This window comes from Octodon degus, unplaced genomic scaffold (assembly GCF_000260255.1).
Source record: "Octodon degus isolate 3935 unplaced genomic scaffold, OctDeg1.0 scaffold00035, whole genome shotgun sequence".
In the NCBI taxonomy this organism is placed as follows: domain Eukaryota; kingdom Metazoa; phylum Chordata; class Mammalia; order Rodentia; family Octodontidae; genus Octodon; species Octodon degus.
In genome coordinates, this window is record NW_004524611.1 from 14,711,947 (window position 1) to 14,738,399 (window position 26,453).

The 26,453-nt window shown below is 46.3% G+C and overlaps 1 protein-coding gene across 11 annotated transcripts in view; it reads right to left on the reverse strand.

Annotated features, from left to right (window-relative positions):
• The window catches only part of Cux1 (cut like homeobox 1), a 394,563-nt gene that overhangs the window by 28,287 nt on the left and 339,823 nt on the right, over positions 1 to 26,453 (reverse strand). For 7 of the 11 annotated variants that reach the window (XM_023714405.1, XM_023714402.1, XM_023714406.1 and 4 more), the window contains 3 exons: positions 10,225 to 10,527; positions 6,574 to 6,762; positions 764 to 1,028 (listed from right to left, as the gene is read on the reverse strand). The exons of the other annotated variants lie outside the window; for them this stretch is intronic. In XM_023714405.1, coding sequence (XP_023570173.1) covers positions 764 to 1,028; positions 6,574 to 6,762; positions 10,225 to 10,527 — 757 coding nt within the window. The remainder of the gene's footprint in view (positions 1 to 763; positions 1,029 to 6,573; positions 6,763 to 10,224; positions 10,528 to 26,453) is intronic. 11 annotated transcript variants of the gene reach the window in all.

Below are 26,453 nucleotides of genomic sequence, written 5' to 3' on the forward strand. Positions count from 1 at the left end.
CAGGGCCTCTACCTGCAGTGGTCTAAAATGTGCCAACTGGCTTTAACCAGGACCACCTACCCCAGTTTTAATTTGGCATTAACAAGGGAATGGCCACTGGGCTACTGTGATTCCTGGCTGCCAAGAGCAGGGAGTCTGGCTACAGCTAAGACTGAGTCAGCACCCTGCGCTCTTCTGGGTTCTGTGTAGGAGAGGCGCTCAAGCCCTCTGTGTTGTCTGCTGCCTCCGATATGATGAAGATGCCACTGTATCCAGGCTGGGAATTACAAGGAGCAAGCACTGTGCTGTTGGCTAAAACAAACCAGCAGACGCTCAAGGAATCTTGTTTTAATTTATGAACCTTCCCAAAAGGAAGGCTATTAAATGATTTAATTATAAAGTAATAAATTACTTTAGAAAACAATACTATAAAAGACTCCTGAGAACGGATCACACAGTCACTATAGAATTAGTGTTGGGCCACAGACGTCTATATGCTCCTTGATTCCAGTGTAGCTCGGAGGTGATTTCTGGACTGGATCAGCATGGAAAACACGGACTGCTGCTAACTACCGGACACTGAGGGAGCACAGCTGACCCTACGTCTCTAGAGAAAAACTCCAAGGGGGGTCCCCACTAACTGGCCATATGCAGGCTCTTAGTTGCCGTAAGTGCTGCAGCCAGGCCCAGAGCACTGTTCCCAAGTACTGTGTGTGGCCACTGACCCTGGTGCAGCCCAGCCTGCTCCTAGAGTAGGGGATTCCAGGTGGTGGCAGCATCGTACCTGTAGTTGTGGAACCAGTTGATGACGGTGCTGGTCTTCAAGTTGAGCTGGGTAGCGAGCTCCTCAATGGTTTTAGGGGATGGGTATGGCTTCTGCTGATAGGCTCGTTTCAGGGCTTCCTTTTCCTCAGGGGCCAGCACCACTCGGGGTTTCTTCAGCTGGTGTTGTGGCTGTGGGCTGGCGCCCTGGCTGTAGTCAATGCCCACAGATGGGGGCTCACAGGGCTGGTTGTCACTGACTGAGCTGTGCCTCCGCTTCATGTAGGCTGTGGAGGAGAGAGAGCAGGGTGAGATTGATGCCATGCTAGGAAGTGGCAGAAAGCCCCTGGTCCCTGCAAGCACAGTGGTGTGTTGGTGGCCTGCAGTTAGTTAGTTTCCTTCCTTTTCTTTTCTTTTTAAAGTACTGGATTAAATGAAGGGCCTTTGCCCCTAGCTACATCTCTAGCCCTTTTTCTTTTTTTATTTCAAATCACTGAGTTGCCCAGGCTGGGCTTGAACTAGTAACCCTCCTGCCTCAGGGTCCCAGACTGCTGGGATTATAGGTATGTGTCAGCACTCCTGGCTTTAAAGTTATATCTGCATCTCAAAATATTTACACTTAGCCAGATGTAGTGATATATGCCTATAATCTCAGCAGTTAGGAGGCTGAGGAAGGAGGATCAATAGTTCAGTGTCAGCCTTAGCTACATAGCAGGGCCCTGAGTCAAAAAGCTCCCCTAAACCAAACCATATGAAATCAAGCCAAAAAACACCTGCACTAGGAATCCTGCTGTCCCCAGCACACACACAATGAGACCCTGGTCAGTTACATAGGGTGCCTGCTGTTGCTGCACAGCTTGACATTCAGTGGGTGTAGAGATGGAAAAGCACAATGGTGTGCCACGGGGAGGCAGACTTGGGGCACTGTGGAGGAGCACCGAGGGAGAGCCAGGACCTGGCCTGGGGTGGAGCTTGAGGGGGATTCCCAGAAAAGAAGATGCTTAGAGTGTATCTTTGTAGAAAGAGGGGTTAACCAGGAGATAGGCCATGAGGCAGGAGGAGGCAGGGGCTGCTCACCTGGACTGTATGAAGAAGGTGGGAAAGCGTGTCTGTGTGCATGGGTGCAGAGGATGGGAGTGGTGGGAGCAGCTGTGAGACAGGAAACCTGACTTGTACCCTGTGGCCCATGGGTAGAAATGAAGGAGCTCAGAAGAATGGTCTGGGCCAGAGAGAAATCAGGGAGGCAAAAGAACAGACAGTGCAACCATGGTCCTGACACAAATGAGAAGGGCCAAAATGGCAATCTAGGAAGTACCACTACACTGGGTTGCCCCCGGGGAGAAGCCCTGAAAGCCAGAGGGACAAGAGGAAAGACAGGGGATTGTGGTATTCCAAAAGGGACAGGACACCTTGAGGGAGGGATGGTGAGCAGTGTTAATGGCTGCATAAAGAACACTGTCCTGGGGCCCCAGGATAACTTTTAGGATCTAGTGACAATGGGAGAACTGAAGATTTGGGGATCTCGGTGAGCAGACTGTGGCACTGTGGGAGCAAAACCTGAATGTTTACAAGAGAGGAGGAGGTCAAGGTCATGGGCATGAATTATGTTTAGAAACCAGATCAATAGTAAAAGATAGGATGGATTCTGGGGAGAAACCTGGTGCTGAACATATTTTTTGATTTGTTTGTTTTCTTTTTTATAGTACTGGGGATTGAATCCAGGGTCTCCACAACTAAGCTACATTCCAAGTTCTTTTATTTATCTTTATTATGAGGCAGGATCTAAATTGCTAAGTCATCTAGGCTGGGCTCAAACTTACACTCCTCCTGCCTCAGATTTCCAGAGTGCTGGAAGTACAGATGGGTACCACCACAGCTAGCTAAGTGTGGGTATTTACAGGCAAGAATGAGCAGAAACTGCTTCTGGGCTGAGGGGAAGAGATGGCAGAGAAAGGGCTAGTGCTGGTGGTACATAAGCTGGGTCATGGTATGTGAGGATGGATCCTAAGTGGGAATGGGGCTGGAGGGAGGCAGGGCCACTGCTTCCCTGTCTTTATGATGCAAGAAGGTGGGAGGAAGGAATCTGAGAGAAGTCTTGGGGTATGATATAGGGAGGGCTGGTCAGGACTGAGGCGTAGTACTAGGGGCTCCACAGAAGCTGGAGGTACCAAATGGAGGCAGCACCAGCCCAGGCAGCATGGACCAAGGAGTCCAAGAGGATGGGTAAAGAATGGCTGGGGCATGAATGGAAAGAGTGGCAAGATGTGGGAGACAGGAGCACCACACCCACAGGATGAAAGTGTGGCTGTGGTGTGGGGTGCCAGGAAAGGGCATATGGGCAGAGAGGGCAGGCAGGGCTAGGCTATGGTGTCAGGGGCTGCTGAGGTCTGGGTGCTGTCAAGAGCCTAGGGTTGTCCTAGGTAAGGTGGAATGAAGTGGAATGCCAAGGTACAATGGTCAGGGAGGTCAGTACCTAAGTCTAAGATGCAGGTGGTAGAGTAGTATGGGGTGAGAGTCAGGTTCAGAGAATACAACTCAGGGACAGAAGGCTGAATGTTTCTGTCAAGTGTTCTGGGTAGGCAGAGGTTGGTGTGGACGCAGAGCAAGGGTCTGGTGGATGGAGGAGGCAGAAAGGGGATATGACAAAGTTCAGTCTGTTGGGGCACTTCCAGACAATGGGGTGCTGACCAGGGAGAACAGTCTGGGGTAAGGTCCTGGCCTGTGGGAAACACGTGGCCTGCTTGGAGGTATTGGAAGGACCATAGCAAAGGCCTGTGGCTTACATGTCCTTTTCCTGCAGTCAGGGGTGGAGAAAAAGGTGGTAGAGGTATGACAATGTTCAGAGATATGGGGGCTGGGGGAGTGCTGCTGCCTGGGGACCCGCCTGAAGACACAGGGATAGGGTCTGCTGGAGCTCAGGCTCTAGGGTACACTGCTGTTGCCTACCAGGCTTCAAGTCCAAAGCCATGGGCTGCTTTCACAGAGGAATGCTCCTCACTGCAATTCCTAATGAGCTGAATTGGGAATATGGTCTGAAATTCCTGGATCAGTTGAAAAAGAAATTTCTTACCAGCTCCTTTGAGAGATGGAACATATAACACAGTGAGCTTAAACTGAAGGGGCAAGAGGCAAAACGAGCCCCTAGCATTGTATCAGCAACTTCAGCTGACGTTAACCAGTAAGTCCTTAGTCATGCTCCAGGAGGCTCCGGGCCATTATCCCCAAGGTTTCATTTGGGGTCATGTAGCAGGTAGATGAGGGGACTGAGGTCTGATCTAAGTCTGCTGGGGCAGGGCTGCTGTCCTGTCTGGTGGTGGTCAGGTCCAATCCTGGCCCTACAGGGCTGCAGCATGGGAGTAGCCTCAGTCAATGTCTCTGGGAGCCACAGAGAGCTGGCAGTCACACACTCAGGTCTCTAACCACGTTAGGGAGCAGGCTAGATTGCAAGAGCCAATCCTGGGCCACCAAGGCACTGTGCCATGTGAATGTGTACAGATGCATAACACAGAATGCACAGACAGTGTGTTCAAGGACCCCTCATAATAGGAACAGAAAAGTAGATGGCAGAGTAGAGAAAAAGTGAATGAAAAGCCTTGTGACCTATAGAAGTTAGCATTTTTATTATCATTTTCAAAGGTAGGAATTTAGGATACAAAATTACTTACTTGTCATTTTATTTTTAGAACTAGGAAACAGTCAAGAAGGCCAATCTCCCCAAGGGAAAATGAATATGGTTCTATAGTCTAGTCTAAGACCAGACAAAGGAACTAGACTGCCTGGTGCTGAGACCCTCCTTCCCACAGAGGGCTGCCTAGGAGCTGAGGGAAAGATTGGGTTCCAGCCCCTGTGGTGTGACTAAAGGAGCTTGCAAAGGCTTCTCCAGTTAGCAGAGGACATGGGAAGTTAGAGGGGACCTGGGATGTTGGGAGGCCTGGCCCAGCAGAGATAGTGACTACTGTGACACAAGATGGCACCAGAGCCCATGTGGAAAGAAGTACAGCATACTGGGAAGTCTCTGCAAATCTGCCTGTGGGACAGGATCCTTTATCAGTGATCTAGGGTATCAGAAGGGATGGGCTGCTCTGGAGGTGCCAGGTGCTCTCTGGCACTGTGAGCAGGTACACTGTGAGCAGTGTACCACAAGCACACTGTGGTAGATACTGCTGCCTCTCTAGGGGACCGACATTGTTTGAAACTCAGCAATGGGAACATTGGATTCTTGGTGCCATTCTTCCTAATTCTTTTGTTTATCTTTGAAACTTCCTACAGTCAGTACAAAAGTTAGGAAATGACAAGGCACAAGGCCTATGAAGTCTGTGACACTGCATGGAGCTGCCCAAGGGGCTGAGGCTTGTGTCAGGGCCTCAATGAACTCATCTGGGACAAGCCAGAGCTGGGCAAAGGGCCTTCAATGGGTGGAAGTCACTGACTGGACCTATCACAAGTGGGTAACACTGTGCCCAGGGTCCCTGCATGGCAGGCCCTCAGTATATGTAAGAGCACAGCTTGGTGCCAGGAATTTCTGTGGCTAATGCATGCTCTGGTCATGTCAGCTTCAGATCAGTTTCTGAAGGCCCAGGGCATCTTTACTGGAGCTAGCATCTATGCTGGCTACAACAGTGTGGATTAAGTGAGGTGTCAGCACAGTACCTGATAAACAGGAAGCTGGGAGATCCCCTTCTTTTATAAAAGGCCCAAGCCAGGGAGCAGGCACTGGGGACTCCAGCTCTGGACTCCTTTCCTGGTTTGCGTGAGAACAATGTGCTTGGCTAGAGACTCTCCTAGTCCATATCCTGGGTTCTGACCCATCAGCTCAGGTGTCCTAGGGTAGGGACAGGCAGAACCACTGGGCTGCAGGGCCACTTCTATGGTCACTCTGCATTAAGTCCTCTCCATGAGCTGCTCAGGGAGGGTGGTCACAGCTGGCACTGAGGGGGGCCAGGGGACCTATGGAGTGAACCAGCATTCAGGAACTACAAACCATGTCATCTAGCAGACATGGCTCTTCTCTATTGAGTTGCTTCCCCTTTGGACTTTCTGTTTTTGAGACAGGGGCTCACTCTAGTTCAAGTTGGCCTTGAACTCAGTGACCCTCCTTTGTCAGCCTCCCAAGTGTTGGGATGATAGGTGTGTGCCACCATGTCCAGCCACCTCTTTGGACTTTTTCCTGTGCTATGGCTGACAGGGTATGGGAAGGAAACCAGCTACAGTTGAGACTGCACCCAGGTGCCTATATAGCTTCTCCCCAAGAGGCCAGAAACTAAATGGAAGAGGGATGGGTGACCTGAGGGGTAGCCTTTAACCTCTCTGAACCTGAGTTTCCAGATCTGCTAAATGCATTGCTGTACCCCCCCTTCGGTTTTTTGAGGCAGGGTCTCACTATGCAGTCCAGGCTGGTCTTGAGCTTGAGGTGATCCTCCTGCTTCAGCCTCCCGAGTGCTGGGATTACATCCATGTGCAAACCACACCTGATTAAATGGATTTCTCAGTGAGCTCTCCAGCAATACTTGAAAGCCTCTTGCACAGGTACCTGAACAATAGATGCTATGACACCTCAATGACATGGTAGAGGATGAGCAACAGCAAACAAGCAGCCACTCTGCTCTGCTTGTAGTACTAAGAGATGTTTCTATTCAAGCTGCTGGGCAGTAAGTGATGCATCTTCCCAGGTCTCTAAGGTTCATGTCAGCTGATGCTATCTGAGACCCTTTGTCTGCCTCATAGTGCCTTGGTCAGGGATCAGTGTCTTCCCTGACCCCGTGTGGAAGACATAAGGAAATGTTTGGTCTGTCAGTTTAGAGGCATACCTCTGGGTAGAGAGTGGACACTCACCTTTCTTCTCCATCCGCTTCATGTCCATCAGCTTCTCCACATTGTTGGGGTCATTGAGCCACACCTGCATCCGGACAAATGGCTCTCGTCCCTTTAGGCTGAGCTTATGCCAGGGCTTTGGGCGGGCAAGGAGGTCAGATACAGAGCCTTGGGTGAGCCCCAGGATTGTCTCCCCAAATAAACGCTGACCTGAGAAGACAGATCCAAGAAATAATCACTGAGAGGCAGCGATCTGAGAGGGTAAAATTAGACACAAGTCTATAGTTCCAGCACTCTGGGAAGCTGAGGCAGGAGGATTCCATGTTTGAACCCCGTCTGAGCAATTTAGGAGCTTAGTGAGACCCTGTCTCAAAAACAAACAAACCCCAAACAAAACACAATCAAACACAGGGCTGGAATGATCTAGAATATGGCCACTGGGGACTTGTATCAGAGCAAGCCTTTTGTAGAAACATTTTTTTCCCTCCCAATGCTGATAAATGAACCCAGGGCCTCCTGCATGCTAGCCAGGTGCTCTACTACTGAGTCACATCCCAGCTCCCAAATACTTCTTTAGACAGACTGTCAGCTGCCCTACTGGGGAGGCAGGTGGCATTACATTCATGCATGGCATTACTTCATATGAAGTTTTTCCTCAGAGGCAGTTTTATCCCTAAGTGCAGGTTTGGAGGTGAAGAAGCATGTGGAGACCTCTCCAGGCAGCCCCTAACCAGAGGCTCTCTGTGGTCCTTTTATGATTAGCAAGGTTGCAGGTCTTGCTGGGAAAACAGGGCACCTGACCCAGGGTCACAGCAGGAAATAGTAGGCAACTGCTTCCCACTCTGTGGTTGAAAGGGAGCCATTTCCAATTCAAGCTGCTCCTCTAGTCTGTGCTGACTTTGCTGAGTGCAGCTCTGAGTGCATCAAACCCCTTTCCTGGGTACCCTTTCTTCTTCCAGGCAGAGCAAGCAGCCTGCTTCCTGGGTTGATCAGAGGGCACTGGACTGTGAGGAGCATGGCAGCGCTGAGTCTATAATGCTCATTGGAGGCTTAAAAGAAAGGCTTGATTCTCTGAGAGCCACTGTGCTGTAGGTGAAGCAGGCCACTGCTTTTAAAGCTGTAAGAATCTGTGATAACACAAAAGACCTAATGGAAGAGCTTGAATTAACAGGACTTATTAAGTGAAAACAGAGACTGGGACCAGAGGCCAGTGGTTAGGCCTCTGAGATATCCAGAGCATGGTGTCCTGAGGCACAGATAGCCAACTTCCTTTGACAAGAGACCCTGTGGCCACTCCATCCATGTGTGATTACAGGTATGTGCTACCACACATACTTTTTTTAATTAAAAATTTATTCATTGACACTACTTTTTCTGTGCTGGTTTGGACAATGGACTACACAAAGTATATACAGGGGGAGGCCTCAACCAAATTAAGTTGGCCTGAGCCAGGCTATAGGTCATCAGGCAGGCTTTATGGGAACTCTGCTACTCCCTTTTTGTTCCCTGGGAAGGACAACAGACACATCAGCCCCAAAGGCCTGGGTAATTCCAGTTCCTCTGCAGGTGTCTCAGCATGGCTTGCAGCCATAGATGCTGTTCTTCATGTTGATATGTCCACCCGGGAAATAAGGACACAAGGACTTGGAGACTGGCTGCTTCCCTCTGCTGCATTCTGCCCAGGTCAGCCCTGTAAGGTCAATACAGCACTGCAGGGGCCATGGTGGTGTGAAATGACAAAATACCACAACACTCTTAGGGCCACAACTGTTGTCTAGTGACAACATAGCACATACCAGGCAAACAGCCTGGGTGTGACACCACAGGAAGGTGACATATTGTTTTCTAAATTAAACAACAAAAAAAAAATAATGTGTTTATTTTTTATTTGGTACAGGGTCTCACTATGCAGCTCAGACTCATAGTGATCTTCCTGTCTCAGCCTCCCCAGCACTGAGATAATAAGCATGTGCCACCACAACTGGTTTCGGTGGCCAGCCAGGCATGCCCAGGAGTTTGTGACCAGCATGGCATGGGGTACTGGGGATCTGTCCCAGGTCCTTGTGCTTGCCAGGCAGGCACTTAGACTGCAGAGCTATCTCTCCAGCCCTGACACACTGTCTTCTAGGGGTGCCCATTTTCATGAGGCAGTAGAAACAATAATATTAATCCTGAAGGGTCACCAGGGGCCAGAACTGCCACTACTCATCTCTCCGCCACAGGCACCATCACCCCAGCCTCCCAGAGGGGGCACAGGTGTGCAAGCAGTGGGTTCCACACCCAGGTACAATGAGTAGAGCAGAGCTGCTTGGACCTCTCTACAAAGCCACTGGATGCTGTGAGGCTGAGCTGTCCTGCCCAATGCTGGTACCCACCATGGGTCTAGAGCTCTGCTGGCTGTGCCTTGATACCCTTCATGTGCTCTGGGCCACAGCCTATCTTCATGGGGGTCCTAAGCAGGGGCATGCACAGGTGCAGAGGGAGCTGGGATGGACCTGTAGGGCTGTGGCTCCCTTATGATCCCTCAGTGTTCACAGCTATAGAATGTTGCCTTCTTTCTTTTTTTTCGGTGCTGGATAGAACCAGGGTCTTATACATGCTCAACAAGTGCTCTGTTGCTGAGATATGGCCCAGTCCCAGGATTTGCTTTTTTTTGTAACACTAAGGACTAAACCCAGCACCTTTTAATGAGCTACTGGATCCCCCAGTCCATCTTCTATTTTGAGACAAGCTTTTCACTAAGTCACTAAATTGCCTAGGCTGAGCTTGAATGTGTGATCCACCACATCTGGCCCATAAAGAAGTGTCTGAAATGAGCCTTATAAGAAGCCTGAAATGAGCAGGTGTGTCTAACTTATGGGCTGTACGTTGAATGTGCCAGTTTCAATAAAAAATATAAACAGTAAAGGAAGTTTTGTTTGTTTTACATATTAACTATGTTATATATTTTATATGTGGCCTAACACAGTTCCCTTTCATTAAATGTGACATAGGCAAGGCAGGTGTGTCCAACTTGTGGCCCACAGGCTGGACATACCTGAAACTATTTTATTTTTGGGGAGGGTGGAATTTTTTTTTTTTTTTAATTTATGTATTTGGTACAGGGTCTTACTATGCAGCTCAGACAGAGCTGGGATTATAGGTGTGTTCCACCATGCCCAGTTTTTTTTTTTTTTTTTTTTTGTGGAACCAAGATTGAACTCAGGTCCTTGCGTTTGCCAGGGAAGCACTTATTCCACTGAGCCATCTCCCCGGCCCCCATGCCCAGTTTTGGTGGCTGGCTCAGCATGCCTGAGGCAGGGATGGCATGTATGTGGTATCAGGAATCAAACCTGGGTCCTTGTGCTTGCCAGGCAGGTGCTTAGACAGCTGAGCTATCTCCTGGCTCCTGGGGGGATGGTATTTGGAATTGAACTTAGGACCTTCATGCTAAGATATGTGCCAACTTTTTTATTGTTCTGAGGCAAGACCGTGCTAAATTGCCCAGGCTAGCTTTGAACTTAGGATCCTCTTGCCTCAACCTCCCAGAGGGGTTAGAGGCATGTACCATCATGCCTAGTTTGGCTAGAACTTAAACCTTTTGGCTGGCTCTGCCTGAAGCTCCCTTTACTCTGAGATCTCAAAGAGGAAATGACTTGTTGGCTTCTGACCTAGCAGCTGAGATGGACCTACCAAGGTTGTTATCTGTCAGCACCTCCTTGACTCTCTTGGTGATGCCGTAAGTGTCCAGCTCTGGAGACATAGCCACAAGTTCCTGGATGCTGAGGGCTGAGTGCCCAGAGAGAGGCAGTGGGGTTGCGGGCTGGGAGTCCAAAGTTGGTGGGTCGCTGGGCTCTGGTGGCTTGCCATCCTTATTGGTCTCGATGGGAGGACAGGGCTGCTGGACCAGCTCAGTCAAACTCTTCACAGATTCACTGGAACTCATTGGGGACTCAGGGGCAGGGCTGCAGCTTGCAGAGGTCTTTGGAGTACTTTCTGTAATTAAACACATGAAAATAGTTATCTTTCACCATGTATATCAACTTTCCTTCTCTAGGAAATACTAATTAAACAGCCTGTTCCAAAGGAGACTGTGTGGTCTTCTATGGATCTTCATGCATTGTTTTATAGTTTGTTTTGTTTTTTTTTGACTGAGAGTAACCTCTAATTTTCTGTGTTAAATGAGCAAAAATAACACTACTAGGAAGAAAAAAAGCCAACTAGAGAATTAGATAGAAGGTTTCTGGAAAAAAAAAAAGGTTTCTGAAGGCTTAATATCAAAGTATGCTATTAAAAAAAATCTGTCATATTAATCATGTATTACCAGTGTCACCATTTCTTTTAAGAAAACCCCGTAATTCTCATAACTCACAAGGTGTGTGGCTAAATTATAACTTGCACAGTTATTTTGTCCATCCCAGATAAAAAAGAATGGGCAGATTATTTGCAACTGCCTATGATGCATAATTACCACAGTGATAAAGGCCCTTGAATCTGAGTTCTTAGCTGCTGCCCCAGGCTGGCCCAGTGTGACTCAGGGCTCAGGGCCCAGGACTGATTAACATTGGGATGCCACAGGGGTCCCCAGCACCCAACCCCAGAGAAGAGAGGGGGAACTAAAGACAAGGCGGGTACTCTGCACCAAGCTTCGGGGCTCACTGGCACTGCAAAAAAGTCATTTTGGAAGGTTATGCTCTTTTTTTTTTATCATTTACACCATGCTGTAAATGACACTGGAAGAGGATTAGGTGGGCCACCAGGTATCCTCAGGCTCCTTGTTTCACAAGTGCCTTTGCTTGCTGAGGTCACTGTAAGTGCACAATAGGAAATTCTACCCTGTCTTCTGTCAGTGAGCATTACCCCTGTCCTGTCTTCAGCATCACTGCAAAACCATAAGACACACTTAAGTCTGCTTTTGAGGTATCTCTGGCTATTTCTTCACTGCCAATACTAGAGAAAGACTGCCCAGGAGGGCAATGAGTAGTGACCTGGCGCTGAGTTCTCATTCACAAGGCCAATGTGCCTGTGATTCAACTCAGTGCCAGGCACAATCTCTTCCTACTCCCACTGAGGCTGGCACATGGTGAGACCCTGTAGGCCATGAATAAGGGTCAAGTGTGTTCATGTGGGCTCCAGAGTGCTAGGTTCTAGCTGCAGGGAGATGATAAGTCACAGAGGGCAGATCTTTGGGATTATCTTTTTCTTGTTGCTCCCTCACACCCTAGAAGGTTCCTAGGTAACATCAGTACATTAGTAGGTGCTCCAAAATACTGTTATCCAGCTAAAGGGAAAAATGTAACAGTGGAGAAGAATTTAATTTCCATTTACTATGTATCTAAGTGTGCTTTGATAGATATTTCAGATTTAGGATAATAACCTATTTTGAACTACAAACTGTGAGAAATATATTCTAAATATAAGGAATATTTTATATGAACACTGAGAAAAGCAAAACCCCAAATAAAACAACTGCAGTTCAACTCAATAAACCCCTTTATGGTCTTGCACTGGTACAAAGTCCCACTATTGCATGAGGTGTGTCCTCAGCTTGGAAAATCAGGTTAAAAGAATAGCCAGACTGGTGTATGAGAGATGTAAAAGAGACAAATGTGAAAGGCAGAAATGGTCCGTATCAATCTTTAAGGCAATATGAATCCTACAAATCAGATTTCTTCTCTCTGTTCACCCCCGGGTCAACAGACAACTGGATATAAAACTCAGCAAATGTTGTTTTTGTATCTGAAGCAGCAAAGGAATTATACTGTAAATTTGCCCTGATTCACCCATGCGAGGGACCAATTTGGCAGATCATCCATCTTCCTCACCATCTACTGTCAAGGATGGCATGAATTCCCTACATGATAAACAGATTTCTTCTCAGGTTTGTGTCCTTTAACCCACAGCAAGGTCGAAATCATGGCTGCCTGGCTAATAAACCACTTGGTGCCAGCTGCTTTTTTTGCCTCCCTGTTTTGTTCTGAGTGAGTGCCTGTGTGGGCAGATCTCACCAAAGAGCAGAGTGGCCACAAGTCCCTTCACCCAGGCATTACATATCCACTGCTCACATGCCTTTTAGCCAAGGAAGAGCTGGGGGAGGGTTCACTCAAGGAGCCCCCGATTGTGACCACAGACAAAGAGAAAAGCCAGAAGACCAAAACCCTGTCTGGGCCCTGAACTGTCTGGAACACATGGAAGGGACACACTGGCAATTTGCTGGGGCAGCCTAATGTCAGGGTACCTCCTGGGAGGCAGTTCAATCATGGATGGATGAGGGCATGCAGAGATGCTGCCCCAATCTCAAGTCCAGTATACAGAATCACCTGTGCTTTTGGGCTATGCATAGACAGAAGAGTCAGCAAATGGACCTAATAAAGGTATGCTGAACGCAACACTCAGAGCAAGACACTGGAGAGCATTCTTTGGAGAATTAGAGGTGGACAAGGGTACACATGCTTGTAATCTCAGCACTCTGAGAGGCTGAGGCAGGAGGGCTGCAACTTTGAGCCTAGCCTGGGTAACTTAGTGGGATCCTATCCTAAAATAAAAAAAATAAAAAAGGCTGAGATAATGCTCAGTGTGAAGCCCAGGGTTCAATCCCCGGTACTGTAAAAGAAAAAGAGTGCTTTCCAGGAACCACTGACAGTTGATTATCTGTCAATATATCCTGTGTAGGGCTCAGGGTAGGGAGGGCAGTGGTAGTCTATATGACTCTTGACAAATAAGAATGTAATCAACAGAGAGGAAGCATATTTGCTTTCTTGAAAAAAAAAACAAAACAAAACAAGTGGAGCCTTTGGATGAAAGCAACCCATGTAACTGAAAAAATTAATTACAAACAAAAAAACACAGCAAAGTATCTGGAGGAGGGGACACCTCCATTGGCCTACAGTATCAACCCCAATGACTGGACTTCCTGGATCACCTGATCTCAGGTGGCAGCTGCAGATAGGCTCATCATGAGGACCCAATCTACCACATGGCTAATGCTAAGCAAGTACAGTATGAATTTGACTTTTCTTTCTTTTTTTTTTTTTTTTTTTTTGCAGAACCAGGGATTGAACTCAGGCTCTGGCGCTTGCCAGAGAAGCGCTTATTCCACTGAGCCATCTCCCCGGCCCCTGACTTTTCTTTCTTAATTTTTAAAATAGTTATTATCCTGTATTGAAAGGTATTGAATATATTGTTTATATAAAGATCTCCACTCAACATAAATGTCTAGTGATTTATTGCTATTCTGTCTTCAGTGTCCAACATGTGCCTGAGATCCTGGCCATGGACTTCACAGGCCATAGCTTGCAGGTATAGTTCATGCAACATTCTAGAAAGGCTAAGACTGGGGACAGAATGCACAGTGATTGCCAAGGATGAGCAGCAGAGACTGTTTACAAAACACCATGAGGGATTACTTAGGGGATGATGGAATTATTCTGTCATGATCAAAATTCATGTAACAATATTTTATTATTGCTGGTTTTTTTTTTTTTTTAAGAATTATTTATTTATTTATTCATTCATTTTGTGTGTGTGGCCAGCTCAGCCCACCAGGGGGCGGGGCTGGCTGGCATGTGGTGCTGGGGGATTGAACCGCGGTCCCTGTGTTTTTGCTTAGCTTAGCTTGTTCTAAGTAGGTGCTTTAGACCACTGAGCCATCTCACCAGCCCCGTTATTATTGCTGTTTTTGAGATAGGGTCTTACCACATAGTTCAAGTTGACTTGAACTCACTAGCAAAGTTTGGCCTAAAATTTGTGGTGATCCTCCTGCTTTAGTCTCCTGCATGCTGGGACTACAGGTGTGTGCCACTCCACCTAGTGCTTAACACAATTTCTGAAAAAAAAAAAAAGACTAAAGTTGGGTGTGGTGGTGCACACCTCCCAGAATGTTAGGAGGCTGAAGCAGACCCTAAGTTTAAGCCATGCCTGGGCAACTTCACCTCACTGAGATTTCTTTATTTTGAGATACGGTCCTACTGTGTAGTTCAGTCTGGTCTTGAACTCCCTAATATTCCTCGCAGCTCCTATTGAGGCCTTGTCTAAAACAGTAAAATATGGCAATGGTGTCCATTCCTGGGAGATGGGGGATCCAGACTGTGGCAACTTCACTAAATAGCCATATGCTATCAACAACAAGGACATCAGAACTAGAGGTATCTATGTTAACATCAAAGGCACAAAGCAGGGCACAAAAATCAAGGTGTAGCTCAGTAGCACAACACATGACAGAGGGGAAAGGTTTACACACATTGGTGTGTATGTGGCTGTTTAGGTAAGTGGTAAAGTTAGTAAGTCAGCATAGGAATAAAAAGTAGCCAGTGCAAGACAGACTGAAGTTTACTTCTACTGGAACTGAAGTTACAGAAAAGGTACAACTCTACTTTTTTTTTGTGGTGCTGGAGATTAAACCCAGCTTTGCTACTGAGCTATATCCTCAGCCCTTTTCGAGACAGGGTCTCACTAAGCTGCCTAGGAGAGTCTTAAATTTGTGATCCTCTTGCCTCAGCCTTCCAAATAGCTGATTACAGGTATAGACCACTATACCCATATCAACTCTACCTTTAATGCCTTATTTCCTTTAAAAATGTAGTTATGACCCAAAGTTAAGATTAAAGCTGAGATATGAGAATGTGGGTGCTTAGTGAGACCCTGCATAACCATTTGCATTATGTTTGAAGAACTGTAGACTTCAATTTTCAACAGTAAGAGGCTGAGTAGGAGGATCAAAGATTCAAGTCCAGCCTGGGTACCTTAGTGAGACTCTGTCTAAAGATAAGAAAATTTAAAAAAGGGCTTGGGATATAGCTCAGGATGAAGGTTCTGGGTTCAATTCCCAGGACTTGAAAAAAAAAAAAATGCCAGCAGTAAGAAAGCAAGTAAGTTTGTTATTCTATTAGGACACACCATTAATATGGACAGCAGGTATTGAAAGGGCTATTGCAGAGTCCAGGTGAGAGGTGATAGGGAACTAGGAGGGATTGGGGGACCAGAATGATGAGAGATGCAGGTTTGAGTGCAATTTAGGAGAAGATTTAAGTGTTAAGGGGATGGGCAGAGAGGTCTGGGAGGTGGCAGTGGGGTGAGGAGGGAGAAGATGTGAAGAAACATACTTTATCATCATCCATAACAGTAGCTACCATCAATGCTGATGTCTACTGGGCGTTTGCTGTGTGCAGGAGCAATGTGAAGGCTTTCGGGAGGGAATGTGGGCACTTGTCACCATTTCTGCCAAGCACAGCCTGGCCCTTATCTTACACAGAAAAGACAGTGCCCAGAGGTACACAGCCAGGAATGACCCAGACATTACACATCCTATGGGACCACCTGTTTGGCTGAGTAGTGCTTGTACAGAGTGACAGGCCTGCCTTTGGGACAGTTTCTCTGCAATCCATGTATCAACATGCACAAACCTCAAAAACAACAATAAGTCATGGAAGTCCACAGCATGATCAGGGAGGAAGGCCACACAAGTTTCCTACCACTAGTGGATACCGAGCTGAGGATACTGTGTCGTGAAAGTCAATCTCCCAACAGCCCTAGGGGAAGCTATGTCCCATATAGGCAAGGAACCAGGCAGTTTGATGGGCTCCAAGTTCCTTAGAATGGAGTCAGTGGGAATTGAGTAGGACTGTGAAGCCTCCATGTTTCCACCTGCCCTTCTGCTTGCTCACAACCTCCATAGGCTGCTTGCCTGCCTTCCTATATTTCTTCACACTATTATTCTCTTTCTCTTCTCTTCTCCCCTCCCCACCCCTCCACCCCCTTCCTCTTCACTTCCTTTCCTCCTTCTCTTTCTTTCAAGATACCAGGGATTAAACCCAGGGCCTTCATACTGAGCTACATCCTCGGCTCAGTTTTTAAAAAAATTTATTTACTGGATTTAAGGTCTCACTATGCAGTTCAGACTTGTAGTGATCGTCCTATTTCAACCTCCTCAGCTCTGGGATTACAAGTATGCATCACCATGCCTGGTTTTGGGGCTGCCACAGCATGCCAGGATTCTGGGGCCAGCATGGTATGTGGTACCAGGGATTGAACTCGGGTCTTCACACTTGCCAGGCAGGTGCTTAGACTGCTGAGCTATCTTCCCAGCCAAGTGGTTAATTTGTTCAGGCTGAGCTAGAACTTTTGATCTTTCTGCTTGAGCCTCCCACAGTGCTGACATTAGAGGCATGTGCCACCACATCTAGCTTCACTCCCATACTTTTAAAGCACTTTGTGTTATGCACTTTGTATTAGATATTGATAACAAGATAAATTATACAAAAACCTTGCTTTGAAGGAGTTAGTGGCCTTCAGGTCTGGGACAATCAAAACAGGAAATGTACACATTTTAAAAGCTAAACACAATTGCATCTGTGTGGTTTAATTTTTCTGCATGGTGTTGAGTCCTGCCTAAGACAGTTTAGTTAGCATGTACAGAGAGCAGAGATGGTGACTCAAGGCCCTTGGAGGTACACAAAGCATTCAAGACTCATAAAAGGATTATGAAAAATAATACATTCCAAAAACAGCAGGCAAACAACTGCTGTAAGTTTTCAATAGAAACCAATTGAAAATGTGCACTCGCCACAATTTTCCAAGACAAATCTCTCTACGGTCTATCCAATCCTCGGCTGAAATTTCCATACCCAGCCCTCCATCACAGTAATAACCCAAATTCCATTTAGTGTTCATTTGAGCAGTCAGGATAAAGTCGTTTCTTATTATCTCCCCACTGTGTAAGAAACAGCTTGAAGGTAGGAAGTCAGCAAGCATTTCCACCAAAAAGTAATTATTGTAAGTGACATTTTTACTGCTGGCATGCCATAAGGCGAACTGCGCATACAGAAGGACAAGTTGCTGAAACAAAATGACAGGGTACTTCGTGACATTCTGACAAGAACCCAAACATTATTTAACTGGCGGCTGGTCTGATGTACCACTTTCCATTATGTCCAGTGTTTAGGCTTTGAGCCCATGCCAAATTCCAAGTAACTTTAAAGACAGAAAAAGGAGCCAAGGTGGGAGACAGTTAAGGGGAGAGTAGGGCAGGAACAGCCTGGAAGAAACTGAAGAAAAGGAGAAAGAGGAGCCTAGAGAAGGGACAAGAGCCCTGGTAGTTGTAGGCAGCACCATAGTCTAAAGATGTGCAGTGAATTCTCACTGCTCAGTGTGGGTGTCCTTGGTCCAGCTGAGTACTGGCAGCCCCGAAGGGCCCTGAGGGCCTTTCCAGCACACAGCGCTGACAGCTTCACAAGGTGCAAGAGGGTGACTTCCCAGCTGAGTGCAGACTGGTAGACAGTGCTATAGACACAAAAGCTGTTTGGGTACTTGCAGCCCTCTGAAGTGAAATCTTATCAGTCCTACTTGGGGTTATGGCTGGTCTCTTCCTACTCGTGAACAGCAAAGCTCCTATAACCTCCTGTGGTTTATTCCCATGAGGGCAAAGCCTATACCACGTTGAGACCTTTATTTCATGACTAGCTCTGTAGTTTCTATAGTTCTTGGATATCACAAGTATGTTTGGTGGCAGTGGTGCTGAGGGGCACCACATGCACAAACCAGATCCCTGTGTTTTGCTGTTTTTGTCTTTTAAAGTACTGGGCATTGAACTTATGGCCTTCACACTGAGCTATATCTACAGTCTTTTCAGACAGTCTCCCTGCCACCCTCTTTTTTGAGACAGGGTCTCATGTAGCACGGCTGGCCTTGACCTTACTATGTATCACAGGCTAGCTGGCTGGCTTCATACTTGTGGTGATCCTCCTGTCTCAGCCTCATGAGAGCTGAGATTATAGGCATGCACCACTATATCTGGTTAACGGTGCCTTGTTAAGTCACTATGTTGCCCAGGCTGGGCTTGAACTTTTAATCCTCCTGCCTCAGCCTTGCAGTACTAGGATCACGGGTGTGTGCCACCATGCCTGGCTTGAACCTTGCCTCTGAATTAGCTGCAGACTCAGCCTGTTGGCCTTCTCTCTCGCATTTCTAGGATCACATGCTCATGATACTCAGTCAGCAGAACATATAGGACTTTTTTTTTTTTACTTTCTAAAAAATTTTATTTATTTATTTATGTGTGTGTGTGTGTGTGTGTGTGTGTGTGTGTGTGGCCAGCTCAGCCCACCAGGGGGCGGGGCTGGCTGGCATGTGGTGCTGGGGGATTAAACCGCGGTCCCTGTGCTTTGCTAAGCTTGTTCTAAGTAGGTGCTTTAGACCACTGAGCCATCTCACCAGCCCCAATAGGACTTTTTTTTTTTTAAAGTATGAGTTCAATTTTGACTGATATGAAGAAGCCTGAGCCAAAACATATGGCTACTCTGATAGACATCACTGAGATCATGGATGCTAACTGTGGACCAGAGTGAACTCTCATCAGTCTCAGAGCCCCAGTAAACCTATGAATCACTTTCTCTGCAATCACACAAAGCAGTGGAGTGAAAAGGCCAGGCGGGGTGGAGCAGTTATGGGCAGTGGGACGGGATGCTAAGGGGCAGGGCCTGTGCTCACTCTGTCCCAGGGATAACTGATGCCCCCTACTGGTGGCATAAAAGAGCCTTTGATTTTTAAAATCTGCCTAAGAAAATCATTATATGGGAGTCAAAACACCATAAAGAAACATAAGCCAAGTGTTATTTCTGCCTGTAAATCCCAGCACTGTGGAAAGAAGATCACAAATCTGAGCCCAGCCTGGGCAACTTAGATGGGTGGAAAGAACTCATCTCAAAAATAGAAATAAATAAAAATGCCCAGTGCAAAGGCATTGGACCCCTATCCCCAAAAGTTGTTCAATAAGAGCAAGGTTACTTAATTTGTGCTGTTTATAGTTAAGTTCCCCAAACCTGACTTGGAGTCCTTTATAGACAGGCCTTGTACTGCTCATAAAGCCATGATGCCCTCGGTACCTGGGCAGGCACTAGGTGATGCCATGTGCATGTGAGGAAGGTGGACTTGTGCCAGATGGCTTGGAGAAAAGGAGACAGATGTTAAGCAGACCACAGTAACAAACACCCTGGGGCTAGGGTCAGGATGAAGCCAGGGATGGGAGAGGACAAAAGAACAGGGGTGTTGAGGGTGGACACCAAGGCTAGAGAAGGAGGTGGCTGAAGAAGCTGTGTATACACTGGGCAAGTGGGATATTTTTTTTTCTTCCCATAATTTTATTGAGAAACAAATAGCAATGAGACAGTTTCAAACCAAATTGGTAGGACAGTTTCAATAATTAACACATTGCATACATTCTTCCTAGTGGTTAAATGCTGTACAAGATGTGGACATGATATCCTATTTACAAACACTATTAGAACAAATCCCTCTATTAAGAGAATGTAATATATATCTAGCCTAACCATTCTGAATACACAGATACAAAATGGACATTCATCTGTATCCCCTTTTTTTTGTTTAGTTACATTATTTGAATATTATAGGTGTGTTAACTCAGCAAAATATTCTAAAAGAGTCCAGTAGTCCATAATAGTATTGGGTCTTCTGCTTCACTGGCAATATCAGAAATTGTTGATCTGAGTCCCCTACAGCTCAACATAACAGCATGGCTTTACTTCTTATACTTCGTTTTATACTTTTCTGCTGGATGGTTAAGACCAAGATAAAGCAGGACCTTTGCAACAAGAGTTGTAGCTTTTGGGTCTGATAAGGTCAGTGAAATCCCCTCAGGATTTATCCTGAGATCCTGTACCTCAGATTGTAGATCCTTTGTCAGTGTCAGCCATGTGGATGAGTCACGGCCATTTCTTGGCCAATGTGTTCTCTGTGAAAGCCTGAGTGAATGTTTTCTCTCCAAGTGACTCTCCTTAGGCACACTCTACATCATCGATCACTTTCCTCTTTGGGCCCATAATCTTCTTGATCAGAAAATTTGGGACACTACTGAGTTACGTGACATTACAGTACAAGTTCTCATATGTCCTGAGTCTTGTCTTTGGAAGGCTAGGGCCAAAATGTTGGCTTTCCTTGTGGCCCTCCTCTTTCTCTAATTTTGGTCTGCAAACGTAGGTTGTTAACCATCCAGAAGACAAGCTTATTGTTATTACCATACAACCTAGGCTGTTAAGCTTAACCTCACTATCTGTCTGAATATCAAACATCTTAGGCATAACATGGAACAGGTATTTTTCATCAAGTATTGATATGCTGAACCTCAAGTCCCTACAGAATATGATGAAAAAACATTAAAAAAATAGAATATATTTTAAAAATAGGCATAAAGAATTATATAATTTTTTTTTTTTCCAGAACCGGGGATTGAACTCAGACCCTTGCACTTGCTAGGGAAGTGCTTATTCCACTGAGCCATCTCCCTGGCCCTATATAATTCTTATGTTTATACGTTAAGTCCAAAAATCTAACCATATACAACCTTGAAGCAGGACAGTCCTGCAAGTGGGATTTTTGCCCACAGGGAAATTGTGGGAGCAGTGGCCAGATAGATATCCATTCCTGAGATGGGGCCAGCTTCAGTATAAAGGGCCAAGCCTGAAGCTGGGGTAGGCAGCAGGCTAGGAGATGCTCTGGGGAGAGGCAGAGAGAGAAAGACACAGACACAGAGACAGAGACAGAGACAGAGACAGAGACAGAGACAGAGACAGAGACAGACAGACAGACAGACAGACACACACACACACACACACACACACACACAGAGACAGACAGACAGACAGACAGACAGACAGACAGACAGACAGACACAGACAGACAGAGGCAGAGGCGAGGCAGAGGCAGAGGCAGAGGCAGAGGCAGAGACAGGATGTCACATGAGAAGAGGCACTTCTCTCTAAGTCAGGAGAGGCAGCTATGGGGAGAGGCCAAGTTCAGTGAAGATTGGGGGTCTGGAGGTGGGTGTATGGGAGTCAATGCCTAACAAACACCCACTGGTCCCTGGTTATAGGACAGGCTGCAAGATGTTTGCTGCCCCATCATTGCTCAGAAGTCAGCTCCACAGCTTTTGGCTCTGTGCACAACTGGCACCTCCCTCCCTCTCCTCTTGCTTTTTTTTTGGCTGGCTCAGGATGCCTGAAGGGCAGGTCTGGTAAAGCATGAGGATCTGGGGATTGAACCACAGAATCCTGAGCTTGACTGCTTTGCTTAAGCAGGCAGTTAAACAACTGATCTAATGGGCAGGCTCCCACCTCTTTTTCCCCACACCAAAGAAAAAGGCATCTTACGAATTCTGGGTTGACATGATATACAAAGGGTAGCTATAGAGGTGACCTGGTGCAATGGCTGGCTCTGGGGGTGAGCGATGCTGTGAGGGATTTGGGGTGTCAGCCTGTTCTCCCTTGGGGTTCTTCCTGTGTATCCTTTAGAAGCTCTTAAAACATGGGCATCAAAAGCAGACTTTAAAACTGTTTTAAGATTAAATATTCTACTAAAATGACAATTCAAATTCAGATGAGAAATCAGTCTGGCATGACTATTGGAGGACAGTAAGGGACAAAGTTGGTCTTACTTCAGGGGCCCAGGGCCCAACTTCTTCTGGCTTCTCTACAGATGCAACCTGATTTAGTAATAATGCTTTCAAATTACCTCCAATAACCTGATTACAGAGCCAGCTGTGTGTATGAACACTTATCAATGCGTCCCTGTGCATTAAGAGAAAACATATGTCACACAAACATTCTAAATATATATTACTGAGATGGGAAAAAACAAACCCTCTAGTTAAATTGCTTTGCTGTAATCAAAGATTAATCACTGTGTAGAGTGATACGTACGTACGTACGTACGTGTGTGTGTGTGTGTGTGTGTGTGTGTGTGCGTCTGCTCTCTCCAGAGCTCATATCTAGCTTTAGGTGAACCTCCCCAAGTCATACCCAAGTGGAAATCACCCTGCTATTCTGACATGGGGAATAACTTCCCACCTCCACTGATTTCTAAGAGTGGAGGGCACTAAAAGTGGTCTTGAATAGTTTCCTTTCTGAGGTTTTTAGACTTGCAACTGAGAAACTGTCCTTTCTCCCAGACATGTGGGGGGCAGCTCTCTTTGAAGTCCCTATCCGTGCAGGGGATAAGCTTGTGCCCTATAGCATCCTGTCACCTCTCATGTGCTGTCCATCAGCCAACATGTAGTAATGAGGTTTGGGTTGTGACAGAATGTTTCTTACAGGACTTGGGCCTGCCCTCAGCCGGGGGCACACACTGGCAGCTTCCCACCTTTTGCACAGTGTGCAGATAAGTGGACTACTCTGGCCCTACAAGGAGCCAGGTGACATTTTTGTTATGTGTGCCAGTATTACAGAAGTCATTAAGGTACATTATTTTACACATCCTCCTAATCTCCCCATACTGCTTTACTTAATTTGTGATGAAATTGTTGAGAAAGGGTACTTAATATAGGACAGTCGGTAAAAGTAATTTATCATCTCCCCACTCCAGCGCTCCCGTTATCAGCGAACTCATTTTCTGCATTCATCATGCAATCAGCCTATTATTTGCATATTAATCAGGCAGTGGACCATGAAAGAACTGCATCTCAGCCAAATGCTGTGCTATCTCAGGAGAAACACTCAGTAATTATCATACATCAGTGTTATGATGTGGTAATTGATTATAACATCTTTCTGCAGTCCCTGGGGAGTCTCTCTACTAACCCACCTCCAGGGACTCTGGGTGGATTTTTCTTTTTTTGCAAATTTCAATTCACCTTTGCTGTTCTCTACAAGTATTATTTCTGATTCTCTTTTCCACTTTCATGAGGTATTCTCACCCACATGAGACAAGTGTGACCTTAACTCAGGAAGGAGAGTGTCCCTTCCAGACTTTGTGGGCCCTTGCTCTTTGGCCACCTGGCTTCAGAGCTGTAGCTCCTGCTGTTGTACAAGTTTCCTTATCAAACAAAATGCTGTAACTTTAGCCTCTTCTAACTGTAAAGCTGGTACAAAGGCAGTTTGGCTGCTTTATTTAGGTGCTAAATGACAGACTAATTTTGGCCCTTATGTAAAGGACAAACCTAACATCTGCCAATTCAGATGGGGGCTATATTTAGGAACCCCATTTCACAGGAAAGAACAAATGCAACATTAAGATGAGGCCAGGGATGGACACTACTGATTATCTCTTGATCCACCCAGGAGAATGCTGGGAGCTCCTTACTCCTCAAAGATGACCTGAGCATGGTCTGATGGCTATCAGCATGGGGCAGGGATGATATGGCAGCTCTCCTTAGCAAGAAAAAAGACCTCAGGTTATTACGTGTATTTTCACTGAATTTAGAGAAGGAGTTTCAAAGACACATGATTCTTACCATACTCCGGGTAGTTTCTACTGCTAAAATTCATAAAGTCTAGTCTGATGTTGTCACTGATTTGCTGATGGTCTCCCCCTTCTCTTTTTTGTGTAGCTGCCTTGTTACTGATCACAGGGAATCTCCCTGACCCCTTTATGTGCAGTGTAGAGAACTGAACTGAGGTTCTCATGCATGTTAGTCAAGCCCTCTGCTATTGAGCTATACTCCTAGCCCCTCACATCGGATACATCTCTAGACACATTTCTTTTTCTCTTAATTGCTTTGTCATGGATAAGATTTTTTATTTTGTCTATGATTCAACTGTAATTTTGTTCTTTATTCTGGGGGACCCTCGAACTTGCTTCTGCAGACACTTCTGTAGCCACAAAGACCCCAAGATCACACAAGCTTTTTCCACCTCTGCATGGACAGATCTTCTCCCATCTGAGGCTTGTTTTTCTCAATCTGTAATCCCTTATCAATTAAGGATTAAAGGCATCAATATTGTGTGTGGTACATAATAAAAGATGCAAACACATGCATTTCTATTTCCACTGCCTTTTCTAAAATTACCTGAGGATTTTTAAGCATTTCAGCTTGTTCATACTTCCCTACAACAGCGCCACTGAAAGCTAAAGTCCTCATTTGCTCCCGTGACCTACTTCTGCCTCTTGCACTGAACGCCCAGTGCACTGTAAATTCAGTTTTCCAAAACAGGCCTATAGGAGAGAGAGTGGCCAGAGGCTAAGCCCAGGTCTCCTGGGCTTCTGCCAAGTATAGCTGGGTAGTGCCCACATAGGGGTCCTGGCAGAGCAACCAAGCACATGGGTGGCTGTCACTTTTTACTTTTGTCAGTAACCATCTGCTTCAGACTAGCTTGCTCTTCCATGTCTTACTGATGACCCATAAGCTATACTATCTTACTCTCCTTTGTTGTTTGTGTGTGGTGAGGATGGAAGGGTGGTACACTGGGGATGGAACCCAGAGCCTCTGGTGTGTAGACAAGGGCTCTACAATAGAGCAATAGCCCTTAGTATCATTTTAAAAGCTTTTGGGCCCACTTTTTTTTTAATCGTCTGTCTGTCTGTCTGTCTGTCTGTCTGTCTGCCTGCCTGCCTGCCTGCCTGCCTGCCTGCCTGCCTGCCTGCCTGTCCTGCCCCCCTCCCCCAGTACAGGGTCTCTCTACACAGTTCAGACTAATAGTGATCCTTGTGTCTCAGGCTCCCCAGCACTGGGATTACAGATGTGCACCACCACACCTGGTTTCAGTGGCTGGCTTGGTGCAGGACTGGCATGGCATGCAGTAACGGGGATCAAACCTGGTCCTTGCGCTTGCTAGGCAGGTGCTTAGACTGTCAAGCTTTCTCCTCGACCCTGGGCCAACTTTAAAGAAGATGGATGGACAGGTAATTTCCAGAGATGGAATGGTATTATGTCTTAGAATTTAAGCCCCTGGGGAACTTTAGCAAGGTTACTATGCAGCAAACTGCAGCCATCGGCAGTGCTTCAACTTGAGGACCTGTACCAGAGGAGTTAGCAGGCCAACAGACAAATCTGATGTCTAACATTCAAAGCTGAATGTCTAACATTTCACATATGTACTTATGTTAGTTTAAGCTATCAGCACAAAAATAAGTCATGGCCGCATGGTTTAGTGGCAGAAAAACCAACATTTACTCTTTATTTTTTGGATACTAGGAATTGAACTCAGGACCTCATACTTGCCAGGAAGGCACTGTGCCATTGAGTTAAAACCCTGGGCCCAGAATAGCTAACACTTAGACGGTGCTTAATCTGTGTCAACACACTATTTTGGAAAATTCTTTTGGTGAACTACTTAAATCCTCGTATAGCCTCTTCTCTATTTATAGAGGAAATGGAGGTACACAGAGATTTAGATCCTTGCCCACCCACAGAGGTAGTGGCACTGACTCTTGAGTGAGCTCAGTGTATCTCCTAGTGCTCCCATATGGGCCCTAGGAACTCAATGCCCAAAAAATTCTTAGTGATGACTGTTTAAGTATGAGGTGGCCAGAGAAGGACTCCCCCATAGCTGTAAAGAGGATGTTCTTTATGTAAGCAAAGTCTCTGTGAACTATAGCATTGTGCAAAGAGCAAAGGACAGCATCCTGAGTTTTTCATGCTCAGAACACAAATGTCTTACACAACACGTGAGGAATTGGGAACTGGGCCTTTGGGGAGGGTGACCAGAGGATGAGCTGTGTGGCTAACTGATTTTTGTTTTGTGTGTCGTGCTGGGGATTGAACCCAGGGCTTTCACAGTGAACTGCACCCTCATTTTAAATTCTGACATAGGGTCTTGCTACATTGCCCAGGCTGGGCTTGAACACACAATCCTCCTGTGTCAGCCTCCCAGAGTGCTGGGGCTAGAGTGTGTGCTATCAAGGTAAGCTCTGATTTCTTAAAAAAAGCATGCATACTGGGTATGATGGTGCATATTTGTAATCCCAGCACTCAGGAGGCTGAGTGAAGAGGACCACCATGGGTTGAAGGCTAGCCTGGGCATTTAAGGTCACCATGATCCTGTTTCCAAAACAAACCGACAAACAAATGTGTGCAAACAAACTTTAACCATAGTACATTTTACTTACTCAAAGTTCTGGAAATCCTAATTAAAATACAGAAGCAGTCAAACAAATTCTGACTAGGCTATTTCTTCTGTCCTCTGTGGTGGAGTCAGTGA